General features: G+C 33.4%; 2 protein-coding genes across 5 annotated transcripts in view; one reads left to right on the top strand and one right to left on the bottom strand.

The window, feature by feature from the left end:
- Positions 1-395: 395 nt before the first annotated feature.
- On the bottom strand, positions 396-18369 carry LOC138325487 (uncharacterized). Its single transcript, XM_069271176.1, has 2 exons — positions 18027-18369; positions 396-9635 (listed from the first exon to the last, which is right to left on the bottom strand). Exon 2 carries the CDS (start codon positions 9475-9477, stop codon positions 5248-5250), a length of 4230 nt encoding a protein of 1409 aa, XP_069127277.1. The 5' UTR covers positions 9478-9635; positions 18027-18369; the 3' UTR covers positions 396-5247.
- The window catches only part of LOC138325488 (caspase activity and apoptosis inhibitor 1-like), a 230883-nt gene continuing 221364 nt past the window's right edge, over positions 18081-27599 (top strand). For 2 of the 4 annotated variants that reach the window (XM_069271177.1, XM_069271179.1), the window contains exon 1: positions 18081-18170. The gene's annotated coding sequence lies outside the window, so the exon portion shown is untranslated. The remainder of the gene's footprint in view (positions 18171-27599) is intronic. The other 2 variants (XM_069271178.1, XM_069271180.1) reach the window with 2 other exon arrangements.

The following is a 27599-nucleotide window of genomic DNA, read 5'->3' as shown; positions in this document are numbered from 1 at the left end:
GAATTTAGACCCATTTAAGATTTCATTCATCCAAGATTGTAAGAAACACATCAGATACAGTAAAACTTTCTTACAATAAAAATATTTCATATAAGTTTTTATAAAGAAAATATAAATCAAGATTTGGTCTCCAATTCTTTTTCTTCTGTGTAATTTGATATAATAAGTTTTACTGTACCAGTACAATGTCTTTCTTGTAAACCAACTTATTTTACGCATTTCCCCCCCAATTTCCTGGCAATTTATTTCGCAAATAACAAGTAAAATTCTCAATTGTACTTGTAGTTAAATACAGTTTGCGGTGATTAATTTTCGTGAAATCGTATCTACTGCAAAGTATGCAAAATTAAGTTGGCTTAAATTATTCAATAAAACATTTGTAAGAACAAGTCAAATTCATTTTTAAGGACAACCTTTGAATTTTTATTGCAAAAAAAAAATTCTAATGACAAGTGTAGAAGAGGGAAAATCACTCCACTATACAGGAAACAGAATATCAACATAGCTGACAAAAGAAAACACATGCCATTAGAAAAATCAACATTAGACACCCGTGCTTCGGGGTCAATAAATAGGACGTTATATGCGACCACATGTGGTGGAATTATGGGGGAGAGTGCAGAAGACTCATGTTGGCGTGTACAATAAATTAGTTTTAAGTTTATGCAAGAATTCGCAACAAAAAAATCTGTCAAAAACTCAAGAAAATAAACGATTAATAATAACCATTATGCTTTTCAACACCGATTGTCACTTAAAGACAACATTTCTTATAACCATCTCAAGAAGTTTGTTATTCTGATAGCTACACATGGACATACAGTCTAATCTCTACTGTGTCTATATATATTTAACTTTGATAAAACTCCCTGAATTTGTCAAAAACAGATTAATAATTTGTATATTTTTCTTGTCTCTTTTAACTTGTTATTTTTCAGTCTTCAGTTGTAGTACTATATACTGTATAATTTATATATAATATATATATAATGATGTTTGAAATAATTTAGTTTTGACATACAGTGCAATGATAGTAATTACCCTCTATGATAATAAATTATAGTTTTTGCTCAACGAAATTACAAAAAAGACTGTGATGCCCTGGGTTAAGGGTTACACCATAGTAAACAACATCTTACGCTGGTTTTTGTTTTTCTTATAAACTTGTCACAAACACATACCACTACAATACCAAACAAACATTATGTACTGAATACAGCTAGGTGCTGGCCATCGCCGAATTTGTCCACGAAAGAAACGAGACTGAAACACGAAGTGATTTAGCGGCGTTTTTCAACTATCTACTGAGAACTATCTATACTAGGACTATTTCCCAGAGTACTGGAATGTTACCATAGTTTTATTTCTGCCTATAACCCTGTATATAACAGGTCTGAGTGCTGACCACCCCGCTGTTGTCACAAAAAATGATTCGGACGCTGGACAGCACCCAGCTGATGTACGCCACAAGTTCTACAACTGGACACTAATAAATACAGCAACATCTACAACAATAGAGTATATACTTAATCATTATCCATTGACACATATTAAATACTGTTTTGTGTAAAGACCAAAATATAATTACGTTTCTTCTGAATACACAGAATAAATATTTGACTATATATAGTGAGGTAGTGATTAACAGGATGGCACTCCCTTTTCCCGAGGGCATCAGAAGTGACCGGCCCGCCCCGACCCGACCGATCACACACATATACATTAACACTATGACTAGCTTTCCACCATCCACCCGGCTGTGTGGGCATTAGGCAGTCACATACCACATCTATGTTTAACCATAGACAAATTCCATAAGTTATAGTTAAAACATGATGATTATTTTTTTTTTTATTAAAAAAAAAATCTATTCAATAATTTTTCTTAAGATAATTTCAAAAATAACTTAAGCAGAACAAAAATAATGGTGGTTATAATAGTCTTAAGTTACAAATAAAAAACTCTTGACAAATATCAATATAGGAGTCACTTGTGTGATGTATAGACGGAGATTTAATTACTAATCAACTAGACTATTTTATAAATACAGATGGAAACTGTAATGGATGAGGTCCGTTTGTCTAGTTTGGTAACTTTGGTAAGCTGACCGGCTCGGTCAGGAAAGACTAGATTACATATACTTGCATCATGAAATGGCAGAACAGAAGCTTATATGTTCACAACTACATCAACTGACTTTTACAAAATAATAATCTTCACAAGTGTCGTCATTTCTATCTCTCTGTCTCCCAATAAATGTCTACAAGACGCAAAAACAATATTTCTTTACACTTATAAATAACACCAATGGTTTTGGTAGATAGTCGTTTAAATGGTTCAAGATTTCAAAGTCTTGAAAAAACACAATTATTGACATGATAATCTCATAATTTCTTTTTCCTCCTACCATGATTTTAAAACCTAATGAAATGGTTATACATGTTAAAGTACAAAATGGTAGAAAGAAAGCTGAACTGCACCACAAGTCAGAGCATTGCACCAAATCCCTGTAATATCTTACGCTCATGCACATACCCACATATTGCACTCATAATATATATATACATACATGCTTACATCTATAACTAGGAAAATCACACAATAAATATGTATATGTAGAGAAATTTACACACTCACACATACAAACTCAAAATCAATAATAAAAACTCTAAATACAGTGAACACAGAAGCCTCCAGTCTGCCATTTGTTACATTAACAATAGGAGAAAAAACACCTTTCTTATGCGATGAGAGAAAGAAAAAACAAACCCAAATACAAACTTTCCTATGCCAGCACACCTGGTACATCATATATATATAATTATATATATAATAGCTATAGTACAATATATTCACATATACAGTTAGTAACTGTCCAAGTTCATAATATTCAAACAGGATTATATAAGTTAAGCCAGGAAAAACAAGAGCCTCACAAATTGGCATATCAAAAATAGAGTTAATAATCACATCATCCGCATGCGTGGCCAACAGATATAACCTGTTGACCATGGAACTCTCTAGGAATGAGGAGAAAAAGGGAAGGGGTTCAAACAACCAATCAAAACACACACATGGAAAAAGTGTCATCATACAATTTGTTGCTAATTTTTTACAATATGTGATTGTGTATACAGACACACAATGCTGTCAGTTAGATGTGAGTTTAAAAACCAAGCTGGTCAAACAGAATTCTGAATCTCATGGTAACCTTTCAATCATCACCAAGGAGTTATTTCAAAGGTGTTACCATGACAACTGAAATCACCATGGCAACACACACAGGAATAACTCCTCCACAAATCTATACATCATAGTATCCATTGATTTCTACAGCAACAAAATCATTAATCATATATATTTATATATAATATATATCATAATTGCACAAAAAGTGAATATTGCATGGTTTTAAAGACTCTGACATTGCAAGCCCAGTTTGAGAATTGAGTAAATAGAAAATGACCCGTATTGTATAATAAGGCAGTGCTCCATATAGATACATTCTTGTTACATATCAAGCTCAAGTCTGAAACTTGCAATAGCAGATGCTCATCATTATCATCATCACAGCCGTTACTTTTGGGGATACCTATGTCTAAGCTATACACCGATAAGGAAATATATACTACATTTTATACACATCTTGAGAGGAAACATTAACACATTATAGTTAGACACCAAACTTAAAACATTGGTATGTTTACACAAAATAATTACCAGTATATGCAGAAAATACCAACCAGTTTTTTTGCTATTTTTTCAATAAAAAACAAAGAGAGAAAAGGTCAATCGCTGCAAATCCAATATTTTTGTCTTGATTTTCTATTAAACTGAGAAAAAATGGCCATAAAAGCTTTTCCATAATAATTCAATCATATTGTAGGTTACCATGGCGACTATCAGCTAGATTTCATCAGCTTCCTAATTCCGTTGGTTGGTCATAAAATTCTAACATGCAATCAAAATGATGTCTTGACTGGTGTTGATGTTAAAATAGAAAACATGATTAAGGTCAGGATTGTAGGTTTCCTATATATACCAATATCATAAGCTATGCAGAAAAAAATACTGAAAAGCTATCGGGGTGTTGACTAGGATTTAAATACAAGATAAATAGCAAGGATACTTTTCATAGCTATGTCCTTATAAAGCCAGTTTCTGATAATAGACAGGGAGGCATTTTATATGTATATAGGCAATTAACAGCGATACAATACATAACATATCTGTTGTTACCATGAGATTCAAAAATTCTCTGTACTTCACAAAAACAAACTTCAAACGTAATAACATTGGCAGACATCTTTGCCTGTAATATCTGAAGTCGGTGTGTGCACAGCACATTTACCATGGCAAGCCTCGAGGAAATTAACTGAAACCATGATATACATATATACATTAATATATGTATTTATATGGTTAGGCAAATACCAAATGAAAAACAATTCTAAGAAAAACAATCCTTATTTTTATGTCATCATCATTCACACACACCACGTCAATTCTGTCATATATATATATAGAAATCACAAAAGTTTACACACCCCAAAACAAACAAAATCTCTTATCTATATAAATAAATAACAAGTCATTATTACCAATAGCCAAATCATCTTTCAACTATTAATTAGTCATTAATTAAATAAATGCATTGAATCTTAATATATTAATTTCTTGGGTTCAGGTCAAGATTGCTTAAATTACAAAAAGAAAAAAAGAAAATAAATATATATATTTGTATATATATGGGGCAAGATTTTCCTTAAACTGCAGTTATAATTGCAAGGAATTTATAATTAATAATTGTGAAATAATAATAATAATAATGATAATTGGTTCAAACTAACAAAATTTGATGGAAAAAAAAGAAAGATGGAAACTATAATCTACAAAACCAATCATAGCAACAAATGAAGAATTGGAGTGTAATAATCTAACCAATGTGTAATACTGAGATTCGTGGCAGGCAGAATGAACTACTACACAATTTCCTGAAAACGAGCTGCTGCCTTCAAACAAACAGAAAGATATAACTAATTAGTGGACAATCGGCTGACTGCCACCACAACACACAGTATGGAACACAGGAAAACACACAACTAGAACTGAGTACTTCAGTCAACTGATTGCACATAACCATTATTATCATAAAAACAGTTCTGTAATAATTAATAATTGTGATAAATAGAGTTCGACATCACCGATGATACAGTGTGAATACCTGAACACAAGACCGGTCCCGTCTCACTGTTCCATGGGGGTTAGGAGGAAGGTTACAGTCACTGGGGCACTCAGCCTTCTCTTTACTGGAATCTTCACCACGGAGGTGAGAAAGTCACTCTGAGAGGAGCAGTCCTCCAGATGGAATGACTGCTGATCGTCGCTAGACATGTCTTCCTGCAGGTCCTCCACAGCTTGGGCATGGAGACTACCTTGCTGACGTACAGTATTCCCTGAATCATCATCGTCCATGCCCACGCCGTTGTTACCAACCATTGACGACATGGCTTGCCTCTTGGTATGGACACGAGCCATATGATGCTTAAGCTGTTTGGAGAAGCCGGTTGAAAAGTTACACAAATCGCACGATAGACGCATAGCTGATTTTCCGTTGTTGACTTTAAAAGTCCTCTTACGGATGTGTTCCTCCCTAATATGGTGATGACAGAGGATTGGAGATGGGAAGCTTCGTTTACAGGTGATGCATCTATAGGTTTTGATGTTTCCGACCGTTTTATGAACAATGAGTCCATGACTGCCCTGCTGTCTAACCTGCATGTTTTCCTTATTGATGATATTATGCACTTTCACTTCATGAGAACACACATTATTCAACCACTTGCTCTTGTAGTCACAAATGGAACATGTGTACAGTCTTTGTTTGATTTTGGCGCTGAATCGACGCTTCATTGAAAACTTTGGACCAGTGAGATACCTCTTTGGGAGAGGCATGGGTGCATTCTCCACTGGTGTTTCTGGTGGTGACGGTGACTGCTGGGAAGTGTTGAGACTGACCTGAGCATTATGTTCCTGGATCATGTGAAGATGCATGGACAACTCGCTGGGAAAGACAGCATCACAAAGACGGCACGTCCTCTGTTCCATACCCATATCAAAACCCATCATCAGATTTTTTCTTGCTCCCATGGGAACACCTGGGATCATACCGGCGTGGTCCTTCATGATGTGAGCCTTCAACCATTTGCTGCTCTTGAAGCGGCGATCACACAGATAACAAACTTCACTGTAGTGATTGAAGTAGCGACTTGCCATGGCTTCATCCTCCATTTTCTTCATGAAATTTCGGGATGGCGCATCATGCATTTTTTGCTTTAAGCGTTCCTCGTTCATACGTATCATGTTGCTGTCGAGTCTAACTCCAAGAGGACTGCTAGAGTTCCTATCACGAACACTGAGATCAGTAGGCAAGGATGAGTTACTTGATGTTTCCACATCTGAGGTAGTTGGGGAATTATTCAAACTTGGTGACAATGAACTTTCACTAGGCAAGATACCATGCTTATTTAGTTTGTGAGTACGAAGAAAATATTTGTTGCAAACCTCCTTGTTACATATATCACAACTGACGCGCGAGGAATTGACGGGTTCTTTCCATCTCCAGGTGTGCTTTTCAAAGCCGCTCTTGCCCTTTTGGTTGCCACTCATGCTTAAGTTCAAGGGCTTGTTGTTGTTATTTGAACTGTTTGTATTGTTGTTATTCATCATATTGTTCATGCTGTTCATGCTGTTCATGCTGTTGCTCATGATGTTGCTGATATTGTTGCTCATGATGTTGTTCATACTGTTACTTATGCTATTGTTCATACTGATGTTATTGTTCACATTATTAGAATTGTTGTTATTGTTCATGATGTTATTGTTCTTCATGAAGTTGGCAAGAGAAAACTTTTCCATGTCTGGAGATTCCGATTTTTCACTTCGAATTCCATGAATATTGAGGCGATGCGTCCTCAAAAAGTACTTGCTGCAAAATTCCTTTTTGCAGATTTCACAATAAGCTTCAGGGTCAATGCCCATCTTGACAAGCTCATCATGAGAAGGTTTATCGAGGACTGCACTCGGCGAGAGATCCGTAGGGACCTCACTAGCCTTGGGAAGAACTGGAAGCGGCAGGGAGGATGGCAATTGTGGGCTGTGTAGTGAGAAGTCCTTTGGTTCAGACTTGACTTGGTTTGAGTGATGAGGTTTTTCATTTCTCATCTTTGGTGCAACGGGCTTTCCATTTTTGATTGTATCAAAATCTCCAACAAACATCCTTTTGTTAAGTCTCTCTTGTTTGTCAGTGTTTGGAGTACCGACTCCATGAACTTTATACTTATGTACCTTAAGAAAGTATTTATTGCACAACTCCTTGTTACAGATATCACAGGTTACTCTATCTGCAAGCTTTGCTGCAACCATATTCCCAAACATTGTTGTCATGCCGTTTTCTGGAACTTTATTGTCCATGGGTGGTTCCTCAACTCTAGATCCTGGAGATATCTTGGCCATCGCTTCCTCTTTCTCGCGCATAGAATTTACATTCCTCATGAATTCCTCTGTTAGAGAACCTTCCAATCCTTCATGAAGCATACCATGAACCTGGATCCTATGAATGCGGTATGTATATTTGCTCGCAAATTCTTGGTTGCATAAATTGCAATAGGTCACATAATTGTCTTGGCTAGCAGAGCTAGTGACTAGAGAAGTGCCTGGCTTGGGACTGGAGTCGGGCTTAGCGTACATTTTGTTGAGCTCTGAATTAGAGTAAGATACTGGGGTTTCTGAGGTAATTGCGGTTGAATCAATTGAAGAAGAAGGTTTGAATGGTGTTCCTGGAAGTCCAGGTCCCATGGGCACTCCAAGAGGAAACTCATCCAAGTACATTCCATGCTTGTTAGCTTTGTGAACTTTTAGAAAGTATTTGTTACAAAATTCCTTCCGACACAATTCACAGTAAGCTTCTGTATTCAGAACTCCCATTCCACTAGAAGGCATGCCACGCATTGGATCACTTGGAGTGTTCGGTAAGCTTGCCGAAGTTGTGGTGGTTGTGGAAGATTCTGGGCTACTTGCAGACATTGGAAGAGGTTGTGACATTCCAGGTGGCGTTGGAAGCTGGCTGTGTGGTGGCATCAGTGATCCTGCAGGGATAAGCATTGGGGCCATGAACGGATTCAAAACCATGACACCAGGAGGCATGTTGGGCAAACCTGGCATGTTGGCCATTGAATGAGGTATCATTGGTGGGGCTATCGAAGTAGCAGAGGCCACGGCTGATGAGGTGATTGCATCAAGTTGTGCTTGCAAATCCTTGGATCGACCGCCTCCACCACGCTTTCCAGTTGAAGATCCCTCTGGTGGAGCTATTCCATGCACATCCTGCTTGTGTTTTTTGAGGTAGTACTTGTTACAGAAGTGTTTCTGACAAAGTTCACAAAAGTCTTCCATGTCCTTACTAACTTTACCACCATTGCTATTACTGCTAGTACTATTGTTTCCGTTGGACACTGGAGTGTTTTCCTGCTCTAGTTTAGGTGTCTTTGCAGGTTCTGCTGGTTTTGGTGGTTTAGGTTCTGAGGCAGGTAAACTTTGAATGAAGTCCATGACTTTGAAAGATGAGGCAGATGATGGAGGCATCAAAGAAGGAGGAGGGAGAATGGGCTGAGGAGGACTTAGTTCCTGAGGTAGTGGCATACTTGGTGGTAATGAATTCATAGAAAATGGCGAACTGGCAGGGTCGAAAATACCATGTTTGTTAGCTTTGTGAGTCTTTAGAAAGTACTTATTACAGAATTCACGGTCACATATTTCACAATATGCATCCTGATGGAAAATACGGCCAGAACCATTCAATTTACGTCCTTCCTCATTGGGGTCTGTGTATTTTTGTGCAGTATCATCAGAATTCACATTTTGCTCTGATAATTCATTTCCATTCTCCTCTCCGTTCGGATCGAACTGATTTCCTTGATAAAGTTCACTACCAAGCTGGTGGTACTTTGTTGGAAATGAGTCTCTCATAGCTTCCATATCTGGGAAGATTGGTGGAGGGCATTTCTCCTCACTCATTTGTTGGAGATGATGATACTTTGATGGGAATTCCTTTAGAGCATCCATCTCCTTACCAACAGGCGTTGGCTGCTTTTCTTCCAGAGGACTACTTAGTTCTCTTTCTGAAGGTGAGATTTGGTGCTCCATAGGACTTCTTCGCTCCAAGTTCAAGGCTCTCTGGTCCTCCTCCATGGGTCCCTCTGAGTCTACGCCAGGACTACCTGCGCCATTAACAAACTCTTCCTGAACCTCAGGTGGTTTCTGAGGTGGGAAGGCTGCAGCTGGATCTGGACCTCCCTCGCTGTCTGCACTGTACGATACCCGTATAGGTTTGCTTTGTTTTCGACGACTTGACTTCATTTTGTCAAATGCAAATGACTCCATGGCTAGCATTTGTGCGGCAGTGGTTGGCAGAAACATTAAATTGGTTGGTTGGTTATTCAGTTTTTGTGAGTTCTTGGTAGAGGCGAAACTTCGCCTTTATGTAAAGTTCCTCTTGGCGAGTACAAAGTTTTCAGTTTTTGGGAACTTTCATTATCAGGTCAATGTGGCTAGAATCCACGTCTTTTTCTGTCAGCCTGCAAAATATAAAGGTAAAAAAACCACATAAGTAAATAGTTATTACAAAGCACAAAATGATTTTACATGCACTAACTAGAGTTGAACCTCCTTAATTTGAACTTTCATAGTTTAAAGACCAGATTTTAATTCAGGTATTCCCAACAAAAATTTCACGGTATAATTAATTTAGTAATTATTACTAAATCTCAACATTTCAATACTAGAAACACATGAAAATTTTTAATAACAACATTTAATTCAAGTTAATGAGGTTCAACTGTATAAATCTTATTACAATAACTGTTGAAAAAATTTTCAATCAATTAAAAACATTACCTTTAGAATTACCTTTTAATATATCACAATTCTAAAAAATCATAACACATTTTTTTTGGCTTGCGTTTGTATCAAATGATAAAATACAGCGTTAGGTCACTGACATTAAAGTTCTTTTCCAGTTGAAGTTAATGATATTGTTATATGAGTATAAGATTGATGAAAGTTGTCATCTTGTTAAATTACCTCGCTTACCACGTAGGGTTCGTTAAAATGAAACTTTCATAAATCTTACCATAAACAAAGTATGAATGTAAAATTCTAAGTATGTACAAAGATTAATTGCTTGGTTAAAAAGGATTTTTTTTTATTACAAACAATAGAATTAATATGTGAAATACTATCTCAGGTTATCGACCTTAAGACAAATGTACATACATGTACAGGTTACTTATAACTACAATCAGGTATAAAAAGTCTTTAAGAGATATATATTAAACCAATTAATATCATCCATCAAATATTGAAATAAAAAATGACAGATAGAAAACATGACTAATACAAAACAGCAACATATCGTTTCCTCACTAACTTATTTTACGGCTTTATCATTCTGAAAAATTTACATTGTAATGTAAACTTCAAGAATGAAAAAAAAAACATTTCACGGTCTAATAATAATCAGAAATCAATATAGAGCTGCACACTTGTACATTACATACAGTGGTTCGACTTACCAATTTTCGTTCACCTCTATATGTATATATGGTAAATATAGAATGAGTTCTACCAAACCTAAAACTGACCAACATGTATTATATAGGGAACAGAGTATAGAGAACATGACATTTATTTGTAACACCATATCCCGCTTGACCAATGGTATAAACCCAGCACATCAATAATTCAACAGTATTACTTGAATCCTTCAATTAACAATGTATTCTATATTAACATTGTAACTGTATCAAACTTGAGAGTTAATTATGTACCGGCGGCTATACCCAGTTTTCATAGTTCTCAAATTAACAACTGGTCATCCAATAAGTCTTGTAATATTAACACCCGACCAATGTGATAATAGGAAACCGCTGACCATCGGTCAAATCATTGAAATTGAGAGTAAAACTAACTACGGATCTATTGTATTGGGTCTATAACCTGAAATACAGCGTCTCGAATAATAGTTCGAGGCGAGTCATGATATAAGTGAAAAACAAATTTATTGAAGTACGGACTCACTAATGAAAAGTCCAGGTGATATCTAACCTTAATGGTGGCATGATTAGAGAAAAATATCACACCTCAACCTACAATCTATTACCAGTTATTATTCTCAAATAACACAACTGCATCAGACAATAGAGTCAGTTTTCAGTCTCAGTCAGAATATTGGGATTAGATAACTAGTTATATTAGCATGGCATCACCAAGTTTGTCTAGAGAGTTTTATATAAATAGCTCATGTAGAGCCTGTTCTAATTAGAGAACAGTGAGAATGGCTTACAATACAGGCTGGAGGCCTGCCAATGTATTCTTCTACTTGGATTTCAATTTTCTTCCAAGGGCCATTATAAATCTGTTCAGAGAAAATTCTCACCATAATTCATATTAATATTTATAATGTTACAATTAACTTGTTGGATTTTAGAAAGCTAAAATGTCAAAAAATATAGAAATTTGTAATTATAAAGCAATTAATATACTTGTACATCTTTTAGGACTAAATGTACATGTATTGCTAAAATAAAAATCACTTACTGTATATATATGTGAAACAGGTTGTTTTTTTTATCCAAAGTGAAAATCCATTTATCTGATAAGAAAGATCCATTTGATTTCAAGTCCAGATAGTTCAACTTGAACTTCTATTTTGGACTATATACACACACTGCATTCCAGAGGCATGTGTGTATACATCAGGGTTAACAAATCTCTGTAAGTTTAATAAGTCAAGGTTTTGAGTGAGTGTATTCTGTACCTGTTTATCATAAGGCACCCCCAGGCCAACTGGACAGTCCTAGGCCAATAATTATTAAACATTTTGAATCTGTTGCCTACTTCCCGGATAAATTTCACAGTTTAAGTGATTGATGTGCAAATATGCCCCCTGAAGGAAAATTATAGGTGGAAACTTTGATAGTATTTATATGTATGTATCACTATAATACTTTCAGAGTGACACAGACACATATATAGTCATCCATATTTGGTTATGGTTATATTTCAATAAAATTTCAAATATTTTATCTATTCATGTGGCGATGGATAAACAATACTGAAGGAGCTGAAGCGAGGACACATTGATTAACAATCAATCAAGCGTACTCTCAAATGTTTGCAAATTATAATTAGTGACATTAATGTGTATTAAATTTTCATCAAAAGCTGGAGACAATGAAGGATCTACATCAATGATGGCGTAGTCATAAAAGTAATCAGGACAACAAACAAACTCATTCAGAGACGCAAACATATTACATTAATCACAAAACAAGCTGTTCTAGAAATGTTTTTTTTCTCTTCTTTTCAAAGTTTCTAAAATTCACTTTGTAGTGAATATGTAAATATTTATCTTTCAATTTTAAGAAAAAAATATTATCAATACAATTTTCAGAACCATCAGTTTAAAAATATAATATCAATTTATGTTAATATTTAAAGTTTTTTTTTTTCAATTAAAAACTGAAATAAAATACTTTACATTTCATAAATAATGAAGGATCTTTCAGAACCAAGGGCTAATTTCAAGCAATTAGTAATTTTTGCAACCGAAGAACACAATGAAATAGAATTGCAAATAGAGATGGTGAGAGTAATATTTGGATATGACTGCAGTGTGTTTGACACAGCAGGCAGAGCTGCTATGGTGATGGATAGCTAATTCTCTCCCCTCCTCTAGAATCTTTCTTGTCGGTCCATCAGACTCTCCATTATCTAGTTGAAATAAATTGCCTTTATCTTAATGTGATTTCAAATAATAACCCCTTATTATCATGAAAATAGGATTTCTGCAGTCAATGTTTCAAAGTTGCTTGTTAAATTATTTCATTTTTTAAAAGATTTGAAATGTAATATTCAATGGATATTTTTTTCATCTGGATTTTTTTTCGTCTTGTTAAAGCTAACAATCTCATGTTGAAGTTTAATTTAGCAGAAACATCTGTTTTCAAAAAGAGAAGTCTAATTATTCCATTCTTTGGTAATGATAGCTTTTGAATAATAACCGTTAATTTTCAAAAGATTTTTCATTTTTATATTGATTGGCTTGGAGAAAATTACAAGATATAAATCATAGTCAGGACAACTCTTATTATACTGTTATGAAATACCAAATACGGAGTGAAATAATTTCATTAAAACATTCTTTTGATTGTTGACTTGCCTTGAGTGCACTGGTGTCAGTAGTTCTGTCAAAGAGTTGTTTACACTTTTATCTTGATTTCCACTTTTGTGATGCTGTGCCAACTTGGTTTACACACTTATATTTTGGTAACAGAGCTATGAATTCTTCTCTCTCTAAACCTTACTGTGCTACATCAACTGTACTAATTAATTTCCTCAGATGTCTTTGTAGTGAAGAACACAACCTGATCCATGTTAGCAATGCCAGTACAACACAGACACAAAACTGCAGCAATAACACCAAAACTATAATTACATCCAAGTTTCAAAATCTTCACAAATTTGTCTTCAGAAACTCATAAATCCAAACAATTATGTGCCTAATATATGTAAAATTATTTCAGGCACACATCTTAAATATTTTTTCTTTGATGTGAATACATCAGTGTTGTATCATGTCATTACATTTCCCATAAAATCCAGCTTTTGTTTCATTAATCATTCCACCAAAAAACAGAAAATTAAACCCAGGGAGACATTGCTTGTTTCTCTGATGTCGGCCTGCTTTTGTGAGTCCCGTTTAAAGGACTAGAAACCTGTGATTGGGTTTTGGACTGGTTAAATACCACTATCATTAAGTACAGTACAATTTAATACACTTGACTTGTGCATAATCCTTTGTTAGATGTCAATCGTCACAAAAGCCTTATGTCCCGATATCAAACCCGGGCCTGAAATAATGCAAGTGTTCCTAATCAATATATTATTAGTTTTCTTTTTAAGCACTATACAATAGTACAGTATAAACAATATAGGGGTAATTAGGTTTTCTGACTCGACATACATCAGATATTTGCTAATTTAATCCTACAGTCAGTCGAAACAAATTTTAAAATTGACATAGTGACAGAATAAGCAATCTGTATGTATTACCCTAAATAAGTATACATTGCTTACTCATATAACATTCTTACTTTATTGATCATATTTCATCTGAAAAAATTGTTGGTTAATTCATGTCAATGGAATTTTTGATATTTACTTTTCTTCTTAAACCCTGTAATCAGCCTAAAATCACATATCATTATTGATAAATTATCACTTTTCATCTCTCTCCACACTCAACGCGTATATACACAATCCCAGAAATGCTTCAGGTTTAAAGAATTATTTATCTTTCGGATTGTCTTACTAAGTGAAATATTGATTGCAAAATCAATGTGAAATTAAATAGAACAAAGGAAGCATGTGGTGAAACCCAGTGATTGAAATAAAATCACACTGCCCAGTCAATATTTCAATCCTTACCTCGGATCAATATTAAACCTTTAGAGTTGTTTTGGTCCTAGTGTTTTTCTACAAGATCAATGATGACTAGTCCAATCCAGTACAAGAACAAATGACAGCGACATTTACATATAAAGTTCTATCACAGAAATGGTCCAATTTTAGACATTAAACCAGATCAAAAAGGGAAGAAAATCATTAACTACACGATAAAAGAAAAATTGATTCAAGTTTATATTCCGACAAGCCATTGTTAAAATTGATTTCATTGAAAAGTCCAACAAATATATGAATCAACGCTACTTTACCTCAATGTCATCGTAGAAAAAAGCCTGCATCTTAATTACTGAGCCATGAATGCGAACTGATGATAATCTTTCATATGCCTAATTAGTTCAGGCAAGCACACCATAAAATTCTGTTTCCATTACAGCCAACCAACAGTTTCAAATGCTCTTCCTGTATAGGACTGACCAGCTCAATCCCGTATTTGCATAATGTTATGAGATAGCACAATTGGAAGTCATTTAATTATCGGTGGAATTTTATTTTACATTCGTCCCTTCAGACCAACTCATCATATTGATTATCTATGACCTCTGTAAACCCTAAGCCTAGCCACTACAATGCACATGTTAACTTTCATGTAAGTACGTGTGTGCATGCATGTGATATATATTTATGTTGGCCATAAAAATAACTCTGTCAAGCCAAGCAGAAGCTGCCATTATCTGCATTAGAATTACTTTACACAAAAACTGAATAATGTACCTAATACCATGTCAATTTCACTAAGATGATTAACTATTGAATATTCTTTATGGCTTTGACTTAATGTCCTCGCACTGCAGTTTCACGATTTGCAATTTGTAGACCTGTATATTAAATATTCCTTTTGATTTTAAATTCTATTTCCTGACAAAATTAATTGCTTTCATGGCATTGACCTAATATCAAATTTATTTAAACGGAAGCTAAAATTTAGGATGATTTTTTTATGATATGTATATAATTTAAGTATTGACATTAGCAAAATTTGAAATTTTAAACAAAATTTTACATTTTCAAATTGATTTTTTTTTTATCAAATTGAATTTTTTTATCAAATCAAGTAAATCATGAACGTCTATATGCAATATGTTAAAGTGCTGTTTAGATATATAAAAAGAAATTTGAGTATTCTACAAAAATTTACCAAAACCATAATTTTCTACAAACTGCAATTTTTGAATGAATTATAAAACAAACTACATTTTTTCCAAGTTTTATTACCTAGATCAGCTTTTACAGTAAGTAAGAAGCCAACTAGCATTGGTGTAAAACAGATGTAAATTTGTATTGTAGCATGTTTAGAGAAGGCAGCAGTATATATGTAAATGACTTTGTACAGAATTAGTAACAGGCTCAGTGAAAACTGATACCAAGACACATGGTAATCATAAAATCGCCATGCTTGCCATCTTCTACAGACAGGAGTATGTCCACATATTTTAATACATTTTGTCAAAGAAACTAGCCTACTGTAGCACAAGACAATCAAAAGTACTGGCAGGCCTGCCATCTGGTTTTGATCCTCAATTTTATCAAATATTCCACACGAGTTCCTGTTTTATGTAGTGATGAATAATTAAAATCTGCTTCCATAAAGCTTAATTGAAAAAATACATCAAAGAATTGGAACATTTTCACTTTGTTTACAAGAGTGATTTACTGTTTGTAGGATTATCGACTCTAAGAAGGAAACAAATTCTTAGTGCTTACCTATATTGATACATGGGGTGCAGGATGATCCCCCCTAGAGTCCAGGGGTGCTAGCAAGGGTGTCAAGCAGAGATAAGCTAGGCCACACCTTCTAATGAGATAAGGCCTATCACACAATAATCTAACAGACCATCCACGCTGATGACAAAGACTCCACAGATAGTCACCATAAGTGATATATTTCTTATCTTTAAACATAAAAACTATGACATGCTTCAACACTGGCCATCAAACTTCCCAAATATGGACAGGGTTTATTTCAAGCATGATTGTATCAGCCTATGATAGCCCCTGGTCACTGTTTTATTATTCCAAACAAGAAGGCTTGATAGATCACCGGCCATGATCACAAAGCCCAGACTGGACAGGTCATAAGTCACTCAAGTATAATCAAATATCACCACCTATTGTCATCTCAGGTATTTTAAACACTGTTCAATTGCTTCAATAATACAAAAACCAATGATGGATTAATTAATCATGTATCAATCATTATAGGAGACAAGAAAAATAGACATGCCAAATCAAGGTTTAAAATTGTGTGTTTTTTCACTTTCATTTGAAACTTGATCCTTCATCGATTCACTTACTACAATATCACTTTCAAAAGAAAAACATCACGTTAATTTCCATCTGTCGAGATTTAAATCCACTGTTAAATAGCTTTGGAGCAAAACATGGAAATTTGATAAATTCAATCAATATTCAATCTGTTTAAGCCGTGTTGAAAAACTGTAACAGTCGGGCCCTCCTTTGATACTAGCTTTACTGTGAACAATAGCCCAACGGCACAAAGCCCCACAAACAATGTCCTTGTATACAGCAACTAGATAGATACAGATGGTTCATCTTCAAAATGAAATTAAAGCATGATAACATCGTACAACACTTACGGTATGATGTCCAGTAAACATTCACTTTAGCCAGTAACATTGGAGCAATGTGACTCCTTCCATAGGCCTAGTCCAGCTTATTGAATTAATTACTTTTGAATTTATTATATTTGTTCAGTTTGCTGCATAAATTTTTAACGTGACTGGTCGATAAATCATTCATTATTTTGAAAGCTGCACGAAAACATCACTACAAACGATCGAAAATTTACGCTCAGTAATTACATGGGTCCGTACGCAGAATGTATCCAATGTGTGTCCAGTCCAAGCGCACATTGCAGTGTGCACGCACATCACAAATATAAACCAATACTAAGTCTTTAGAAGAATAAATATTGGATGAAATCCAGAGAAATTCACGACATTCCACACACAAAACTGTAGAAACTGTTTGTAGATAAACATCAACCCGTAAAGTACAGCATCCTTCGTCATAGCACAAGACTGTAACTCCGAGCGCCCGAATACACTTTTAGTTTCAAAAACTTTATAAAAATAAAAAATATCCTGAGTCTGTATAGCCTAGTTTACAGCAAAAAAACAATATGGCTTCGCCTCTGATACTCCTGGCCAATTTTTGTAAGTACCATCACAAGAGCTATACAAGCCGAGAACGGGAGGCTGTGAGCGTGTGTATCGTAAATTAAAATTTTAACCGAGCTCTCCCTATTCCCATATCATACTGGACAGTACTAGCAATAATCATCAGCTGTTAAACTAAGTTTAATAACACTTACCGGACTTCGAAATAACTTCATTTGGTAGTCCATAGTTACTTACACACGGGAAAATTATCAGAACACAACATTCCATTAAGAAATCATTAAATCGAAAGAAAAAAATTACCTCACGGACTGCCGCACTCGCCTATTCTCGCCATCTTGTTCTTTTCATACCCAGCATGCCTTTCTATGCGAACCAATATGGCGGCAGTGAAAACACGTTGTGATTATTAAAGCACTCCCTCGTGTTATGGCCAGTTGTTTTAAGGTGAGTAATTTAAATTAAAGACTTGTCATTGCATAGAAACTGCTTTTCAAGATTTCTAGTCATATACTAATTTGCATAGCCAACTCTGTTACGTTGAGATGTCGCATGGCTTGGAATTTCACTCGATCTGGTTGAGCTGATGTTTATCAACACACGTTATTGTGTTGGGCCCGTTAGAGGCTATTGTTTTGGCCGAAGAAATGAATTCACTGGGGGATGGCACATGTCATACACATAGCTCACGCCCACTCGTTTTTAGGGGCTGGACTTGCTTGCATCACTCGAAAATGAATATTAAATTATAATCATCTGTGTAGACCGATCTTCCAAATAAGTCATTTTCCTTATTACCATGGATACGCCTAATATATAACTTGACATTAAGCAGTTAAACAAATTACAGCTCCTAGCTAGGCGGCGTGCGACTGGTCAGATTTATTAGATTAATTTGCATTTTAATGAGGCAAGGCAGACTTGGATAACGTGCATCAGTTCATGTCGAATGGTAAATATCAGATTTTGAAAGCTGATACATGTTGGCTTGAAGATATTGAATCTGGAAGCAGCATGGCTTCAGAGAAATCCAGGCATGGGGTAATGACTGAGCCATATTTCTTACATTCTCTTGTCATAGGATAACATGCACATATATTTAGATATGTAAGCCTTGTTATCAGCTGTTGATAATGGTTAATCCCTAAATGTAAACTCAAATCTCTAATTGGATACAGGAATAGGCCTAGTTAGTGCTTCATTGTAACAATAATAAAATAAGACTAAAACATAGCTCAACTTGAAATAAATAAAGGTTAATGAATGATTTAATAAATTCATATTTTAAGCTAAATGAAATAAATAAAATGAAATTTGGCCTCTTTTTAAAAAAACTTTTACTTGGACCTTTGATTACATGTTAAATTTTGTATTCATAGAACTATAAATATTTATTTTTTTTTATTTTTACAAAAAAAAGAAGACATTTTCTCTAGCCTTTGTTTATATATATTTTATTTTTCACACAAAGAAAACATTCTGTTTGATCTTTTGTGTTTATTTATGAGATTAGTACATTCCAAACAAATATTGTTTTCACTATGTAAACTGTTTGTACAGATATAGTAAGCCCCTATTGTTCTTTGTGTATGAATTGCTTTGAAGTGGACTTGCTTATGATTCACACATGTGTGTTGGTGAAATAGTGATATCAATTTGGCATTTTAACATATGATACATTATGCAATTAAAGAAAAATATTACCAAATGTTATTGAGATGTAGAATAATGATAAATGATATAAGCTTAAAATGTTAAGTACCCCATATTTCCATATAAGGACATTATTGATATGGTTTATAAATAACTCAACATCAAAGTATGGTTTAGGTCTTCTATATCATTTTAGTAAAATTTATTTATATAATGTGACAAATAAAAGCTCAACTAATTTTATGCTAGTGTTATAATGTATTTATAACGTTATTGAAGCAAATATATGCAAAGTCTGAAAGATATTTTTATAGTGATATGCGTCCTAATAAAAGCATCTATTTAAATTATACTTATATTTACTTATATCAAAATCAGGGAAAATATAATGCCTGTCTTTTAACATATATTATAATAACTAAATCTCTTTTGTTCTTGTAATTTTGCAAACACCTCAATTTAGAATTTCAAGCTAATGATTTAAGATTTTATTTGAAATTTGTTCTTGGCATTCAAAATTTACTTTTTGTAATTTTGCACAGTTAAAATTTTACCTCGTCATCCGTTTGAATGAAATTTCATTTCATTTTGATAAAGATAAACTTTATGATATTAAATTGATGGAATAAATTATTTTATTTTTAGTTTGTTTAAATCATTTAGATATAATCAACTGTAATGTATATATTTAAATTTTTTATGAATTCACTTTATCTTAATTGTAAATTATAGTTCTATATATGTAACATCAAATGATATATTAATATGTTAAAATAAACTCCCCAACATAACAGTAACAAAAACTTTATATGTGATTTCCATATTTTGCAATATATTATGTCACCTGTAATAATGCATGAGCCATCACCTCCCATCAGATCAACATGCTCTTTGTACAGGTAATAAATCAGAGATGGAGTTAGTTGATAGGGCTAATTGGTGATGATTACATCAGGTATAGGACACATGGCAGTCTGTTTATCTACCTATGTCTTACCTGTGTGCTTGTCTACCTGTGGAGTTATTGTTATCCATATTGTCAACACTAGGGCAATAGAAATATCACTGGAGCATTACAAAGGGTATAAATCGCTATGACTGACATAACCGCGCCCCCTCTCTATTCAGTGGTATTGAATGATGGGATGAAATTGACATGCACCTTTGTTGTAATATATGAAGGTGTTAATTGCCTACGTGTTCAGTCAATATGTACAAGTATATATGGAAGTATATTAAACAAAAAAAATATCAATAGTATTTTACATAGTTGTTGAAAAATGGTTGACATTCTTAGTTATTATGAAAGTTTAAAAAAGTATGTTTTAAAGTATTTGTAACTATCAAATTAAATATTTTAAAAAGACATTTGATATAAAGTAGTTTATATGAAGACTATAATGGAAATGTTTGCTAGTTAAGACTTATTCTTTGGTAAAATGTTGAAATAAAATCTGAACATCAAATAGATATATTTTGCAAAAAATTTCTGATCCCTAATTTGTAACATCATTTTAAAAAACACATCCAACTAAATCTTGTTGCTTTTTAAATGATTGGATATGACATAGAACTTTGAAATGATACTATTCTACCAATTCAAACCTTATTGAAAAAAACTTGTTAAAAACATTTTACGTTAACATTTAATTATGAAATTTATAAATGATTAAGACAGAGAAAAAAAATTAACCTGTAAAAACTTATGACATTTAAATGTAGGTAAGATTTCCTACAAATAACATCCTCTGGAAAGAGCGAACCCTGTACACACATTTTAGTGTATAGTATACAAGTTTGTATTGCTAGCTGTACAGTGGCAGGTTGATATACAGCATGACAAATGACAGGACATAGTTTTAGGTTAAGATGTTTAGAGTTCAACACCTGTAGCCCTACCTAGGGTCTTATACACAGACAGATGTTTGTAATTAATGGAATAGTTCAAGTTTTTGTCATCTTGAACATTTCACAAATACAAAAAAATAAAGATGAAAAATCTTTGAACTTTTACGATAGACATATATGAAGTGTGTATTACGATCTGAAAGTTTTTGTTTTTAGTACTTCACTGGTACATTATCACTGGAAAAGTCATAAGATTTATGAGTAAATTTTTGCCTTTTCATCTGTCAAGAATCTATAAGATTTATAAACATTACTTGCATATTTCTTTCACAAAATCTTGGTTATATATATATATATTATACAGTAGTAAAATAAGGGGAGACAACTTATTGGTCCACCAGTAACAAGACATTGATAATGTTGATAACAGAGGACTAATTGTTGTCGCTGTCACATATACATCATCCATATCTACTAGGCTTAGCCAAACACTTACCTTGTGCACAGGTAAAAAATCAGGTGTGTCGGTGCTCATCTGCTGACCAACTGTCCACTAAACTAAATTGACTGGGCTACTCCTTGACCAGTTATGTCCAGAGGTAGATTTGGAACAAGAGAAGTAGATTTGAAGGAGAAAATATATATTTATGGTAATTGCGTTAGTTTGGTGTGATGTCCAGGCGAATGGCCTGAGGACTATAGCAGGCCAGCACTACACCAACACACAACCCCTAGCTCTATCAACTTTACCTTCCACATTTAATATCGCCTTAAATTGTGTCCTGGCTGTCTTCAAAAGAAATATTTTAAATGACCCATTTAACTGGCATTTCTGTCATAAAATTTCTAGTCACAAGATATTAACTATGATATACAGATTTTTTTTTTTCATTCCGTAAAATAAAGTCATTCAAAGTGATGTTGAAAGCTGGATTTTGGCAAACAAATTACACTTTTATATCCTATTAGATGGAGAAAAAGTTTGCATAGCTTTTATGCTTTAGCTTTGTGTGAATTGAAAAGTTTAAGGTCAGTAAAGAGTCAGGGGTGTTTACGAATTTTAAATATTTTCTTTGAAACCCAATAGCTGTTGAATTTGAGATGAAAATATTCAATTACTTTTCTCAAATATAATTGAAACTTCACACATTTCTTTGTGTATCTGTCTTCAAATGAAATGGGCAAAAGGTAGTATGTTGAAATATTTAAATTGAATTATATTTTTTCATTTAAAAGTGAAAAGATATAAAGTTGTGTGGGGAAATAGGAGCGTTTCCCAGGCCTTGGTCAAAAGGTGACCGGGTTTATGTTATTGAATTATTTTCCTTGGACATTCTCTGTACAAATTAATTTATAATTTTCATATACAACCTAACTGTCATATGCGTGTGTTCAAAGAAACAAAATTCTTTATCATCAATATTTTGTTTAGAGAGGATTTTTTTTTCAATACAAGATTTTAGGACATGAATAAAATAACATGAAATTTTCATCAAGATTGAAAACATAAAGTAGCTTATATTTTAACAGAGAGTGATATAGCTATTTCCTTTAGAAGTGTACTTAGGAACGGTTTGAGTAGCTTAATAAAAAAAAATGTGAAGAGCTGCAAATGAGTATATGTAATGATGTTGTTTAAACAATTTCCATTTATACATTTAAATTTTGGTTTAGTACATGCATAGTAAGCACAGCATTGTCTATTCAAATAGAGAGATGAAATTGGTTGTATGTATATTTCAGAACTAATTAAATAATTTTATAAAAATTTTCCAATAAAAAAGGAGCTATGATCTGTACTTGTATGTTGAAATAACATAGCGATATTTTCTGAGACAACATTTTGACCATTAAAATAATCGTGTGTTTGTGCTGTAGTAAAATAATCGTGTGTTTGTGCTGTAATACCCAGATTGCATAGTGCCTTTTCCTGACCACAGAAAAAGAGAAAAAATATATATCAAGTTTGGTTGCTATGGCAACTTAAGAACACGAAATGTACTTTAAAGTACTGATAACTGAATAGAAAAATTTGATTTGTAATGTAGATCCATGAGACAGTAACGGCTAGTGGAAGGATGGCCACGGTTTTAAAGGTTGCCTGACCATCGCCTCGCTATCGATCTCTCCCAGGTGTCCTATGTTTTAATCTCCTTCAACAGAACCCGGTGATTACTGTTTTTTGTGGACTATACTGAAACTGTCAATTGTTCAATGGGTAAATAAATAAAGAATTTATCGTGCGGAAGCTGTGAAAATGAAGAAGTTGATACTTACATAACGTCACAGTTGCACCAAGTAAAAAAGTCATGCTCAGACGTCGATGTCATTGTCAGATATATCTTAACATTTATTGCGAGTTTTAGTCGTTGATGTATATTATTTTACATTTGTTTCAAGTTTCATGTCGGAACTCAATAACATCATTTTGCTTTATGTATCATATTTTCATTTTTCTGTTGTGTCATTCGTTTATATGCCTATTGAAAGAATCTGATTTTGTTATTTGAAGTATTTTAACAGCATTGTACTCATTATATATAGGCACACTAATCTGTCAAAATGATGACTAATTAAATGACGGATCATTGACAGATAAATTTCAGTGATCGAACATTTAAGAAAGAAAAGAAAATTAGTTCACTATCATTAAGAAGATGGATCTGAGTTAAAAAATTCAAAACATTTTATGTGACATAGATTTTTGATCATGTAAGAAAAGAGGGACACATTTGTTTGATAGATTAGGTCAGGTATATTGTGGTTAAGGACAGTTTTAGTACTATATATGAACTTTGTATTTTATTCATTTCATATCATTAAATAATGGATCTTATATATCAAATGCTATAAATCAAAACCAACTTGATTTGTAAAAGAAATAAAAAGATGACTATTTGAACTAATATGTAATGACCTTTATATACTGACGTTAACAAAATATGAAAGTAATAAATTTGAGAAAAATTAAGATAAGTAAAATAGGTGTGATGAAGATTGACAACTGTCATAGAATGAAGACAAATGATGTATAAGAATTTGTAGTAATTTTGTGATGGCCCAGTTCATCTTTAATTACAGGTACAAATGAATGTGATATACTTAACGTACTACAGATCGGAAGTCAGCATTTAAATTGAACACCGTGACATATGGCCCACATGTAACATGTAACGATAGATATTTAAATAAATAAAGGAATTAAGATTTTTCTGTGTTAATAGGTTTAATATCGATATATTACAATAAGCATGCTGCCAGTAGATAGGTTGGGCTGACTTCAGTAGGGCTCTATGGCTATTATTTATTAATAGGACATCTGTCCACTCTAACAAACAACAACACACAGACCAATGGTCATTACCATTGATCTTAAAATGTCAATTGTCAGAATTTCATTACACTCTACTTTTCATTCATTAATTATTCCTAGTACGTCCTTTCATCTATAAAAGATTAAAAAATCAAGTTAGCAACTTTCTTTCATGTGTAGGTATGGGTTTAAAGTTAGAACAAAAAAAGTAATAAGCATTTAACGTCTGTTTGTATCTTAGATCTATTGAAGAATGTAAATCAAATTAATGGCTGAATTTCTTGAATCTTTTCGTAAGAACAAACACACATATGGCAACATACAATGGCTGGTAGAAAGTTGACAATTTAAAATTCTGAATTTTACATGAATCTGCAATAAGCTGAATAGTTAAGTTCCATTTTCTCTTTAAATGTCACAAATCAAGAAGTGAAGAGGTTATAGAAGTGAGTTTTATTAGCTCCAAAGTATGAAGTTATGAGAACGAAAATGGAATGTTTCAAAGGAATGCAATATGATAGCTATGCCCTCGACTTCAAAGTTTTGGTCAATTAAAAACTGACCTCGATGAACTTTTCAAAAATTATCTTCTTATTAGCTCGTTAAGAGAATTCTAATTGACATATAAGATACTAGCTATAGGATATGTAATAAGCAAATTAAGATGTGAAATTTACAATGTTATATACTTGATAATTATTGCTATCAAAATCAGAATGGCTATTTAATGCTTAAATTAAAGGCAGATTGTTCTTCTGAAAGTACATGATAAACATGATATTGTTTAAATTAAAGGAAACATTGTTTTGCTATTTTATAGTTTCACTCACTAGTAACAAGATATAATATTTTGATGTCACCCATTTACAGAAGAAAACAACCTGATAAAGACAATTTTGATTTCCAAAAAGTAATAAGATTTTAAATTTAAACACTTTGTAATTTGATAGACATCTTCTACTACCCAAACTTTGTCTTAAAGAAATGTATAATTTTCTAAATTAAATAATAAATACATTGTTTATAGACAAATGAAAGTTTACAATAGTAGGTGTCATATAAGGATAAATTTCGAAAAGATTTTAAATTCTGTAATGAGAAAGTCATTAAGTGGACATATAAGTTAAAAAAAAAACGCAAAGAAAGTTTTCTTGGTAATTCGCAGCTTAAAATCTTGATCTGTGCATCGCAGATTTACTTATATCAGATTGACAATTATAAAAGCAGCATGTTTCAAAATAAAATATTTTTTCTGTTGCATTTTGAAAGAAAATTAGTTTTTAATGACATTATAAATGATATTGATTTCTTATTCAGCCAATGGGAGCATGTCTTTGGGTGCTTGGGGAAAAACTGTCTAGGTATAATTTATGAAGAAGAACAATTATGTATATTTGAAAAACAATGGGAAGAAAATCTATTGTTTCTATCAGTGGGTTGTCTGCATGATTCTACATATGCCGATGTGCCAAGATTGTAGATGTGAGCCTGACAGCGGTTTTGAGTATTTCCAAATAACGTTACTCTGTAGTCACGCCAATTGCCCAGCCCATTTGGCATAGAACTGGTTTTGTGAATGTTTCGCAATGTTTTTTCGCAAGTGCTTACATTTCATTCGTGTTCACGAACAAAATGACACAAGAAATAAGTGTAATGACACTATAGTGGGACTTGAAATAAAAACAATCTGGTATCAGTCTTACATATATAATGAAGTTTTGTCATTATATGATGATAATTGTTTGTTGTGAAACTTAGAAGCTTAAAGTATAGAAACGCTTATACTAATAGCTATGGGTGAAAGTAAGACATTCCTCGATGCCTAGAAAACTAATGTAAATTGAACATACTGTTTTTACTGTGTCATTTCATTGGTAAAAGGTTCATGAGTTTATCGTCCTATTAACAGCCAGGGTCATGTAAAGACGTGCCAGGTTTGTTGGTGGTGGAAAACCAGAGTACTCAAAGAAAAACCACCTGGCAACTGCCCCATGTGGGTTTTGAACTTGCGACCCAGAGGTGGCCTGTGATAATATGTCGAGATATCTAAACCACTTGGCCACCGCGGCCCCCTTACTGGCAAAAATATGTCCTCTCCACGATATCAATATAAGTTGAAAAATAAATAATCGTTTGTACTCCTGATTCGTAATATCCGAACATAATTTGTCATGATACATATCACAAAGGATATTTTTTGCTCTGAAATATGATAAAATAAAAGTCAAATGAAAGAATTGTGAGTTAATTGACTCGTATCTGATGGAGAAATTTTCACGTCATACATCATCAAGTCAGAAAAAACATGGTAGAATTGACATCTGATTAAATAGATTTAATGCAACTGAATCCAAGATATTAGATTTTCATTTTCTAGTGTTTGCATTTGGCAAACAGTTCCTGTATTTATAAATAACACCTTTCGCTACATTTACATATGTACCTAATGATGTAATTTGTTGTAAATATATTTTTCAATTACGCACTTCCAATTTGATTGATTGTTATGTGATCTGTTCTGATTTCAAGACGATCTGATGGGGAATTTCATTGATGCCTCACATTTTTACAAGGTTATGCCTAAAACCGGCACTTTAAAGCTCTCGCTTCCCCCCTGTATTTGTTTAAGAAGCTTTCTGTGTTAGTTGTTTGTGTTAAAAGCATTTTGTTTTTCACTTAAGTTTATGAGGAAGTTTGAATTCTGGTCAGGGTTTGAAAGGCCAGCCTAATGTGGTGATTGGACGGAAAATCCCGCATTTTCACGTAAAATTTGCCCATTTAGATTTTGAGGATCCAGCACTATTGGATTGCAATTTCCTTGTCATTTCAATTTCAGGAGTTCCACACAATCAATCAAAAGGGATTTATGATCAAAACTGGATCTTGGTAGTTCAGTAATCAATACTAGCAATTTAATTTGGATTGAAAGGCCCTATTTGCATAAGATTTTTTCTTTTTATTAATCAATCCTGAAGCCAGATCTGCATGTTTAACTGGTTGCATACGGCAGCTTAAATTGAAAATTTGAGAAAGATAGATGGAAATGGGGCGCAGAAAATCTG

Source organism: Argopecten irradians, chromosome 6, assembly GCF_041381155.1.
Source record: "Argopecten irradians isolate NY chromosome 6, Ai_NY, whole genome shotgun sequence".
Classification (NCBI taxonomy): domain Eukaryota; kingdom Metazoa; phylum Mollusca; class Bivalvia; order Pectinida; family Pectinidae; genus Argopecten; species Argopecten irradians.
Note: the sequence above shows the minus strand (reverse complement) of the source record. Positions and strands in the feature narration are given on the sequence as shown.

Bases quoted from the DNA above. Each gene is read 5' to 3' on its own strand.
- LOC138325487 (XM_069271176.1), bottom strand. From the start codon at position 9,477: ATGTTTCTGCCAACCACTGCCGCACAAATGCTAGCCATGGAGTCATTT.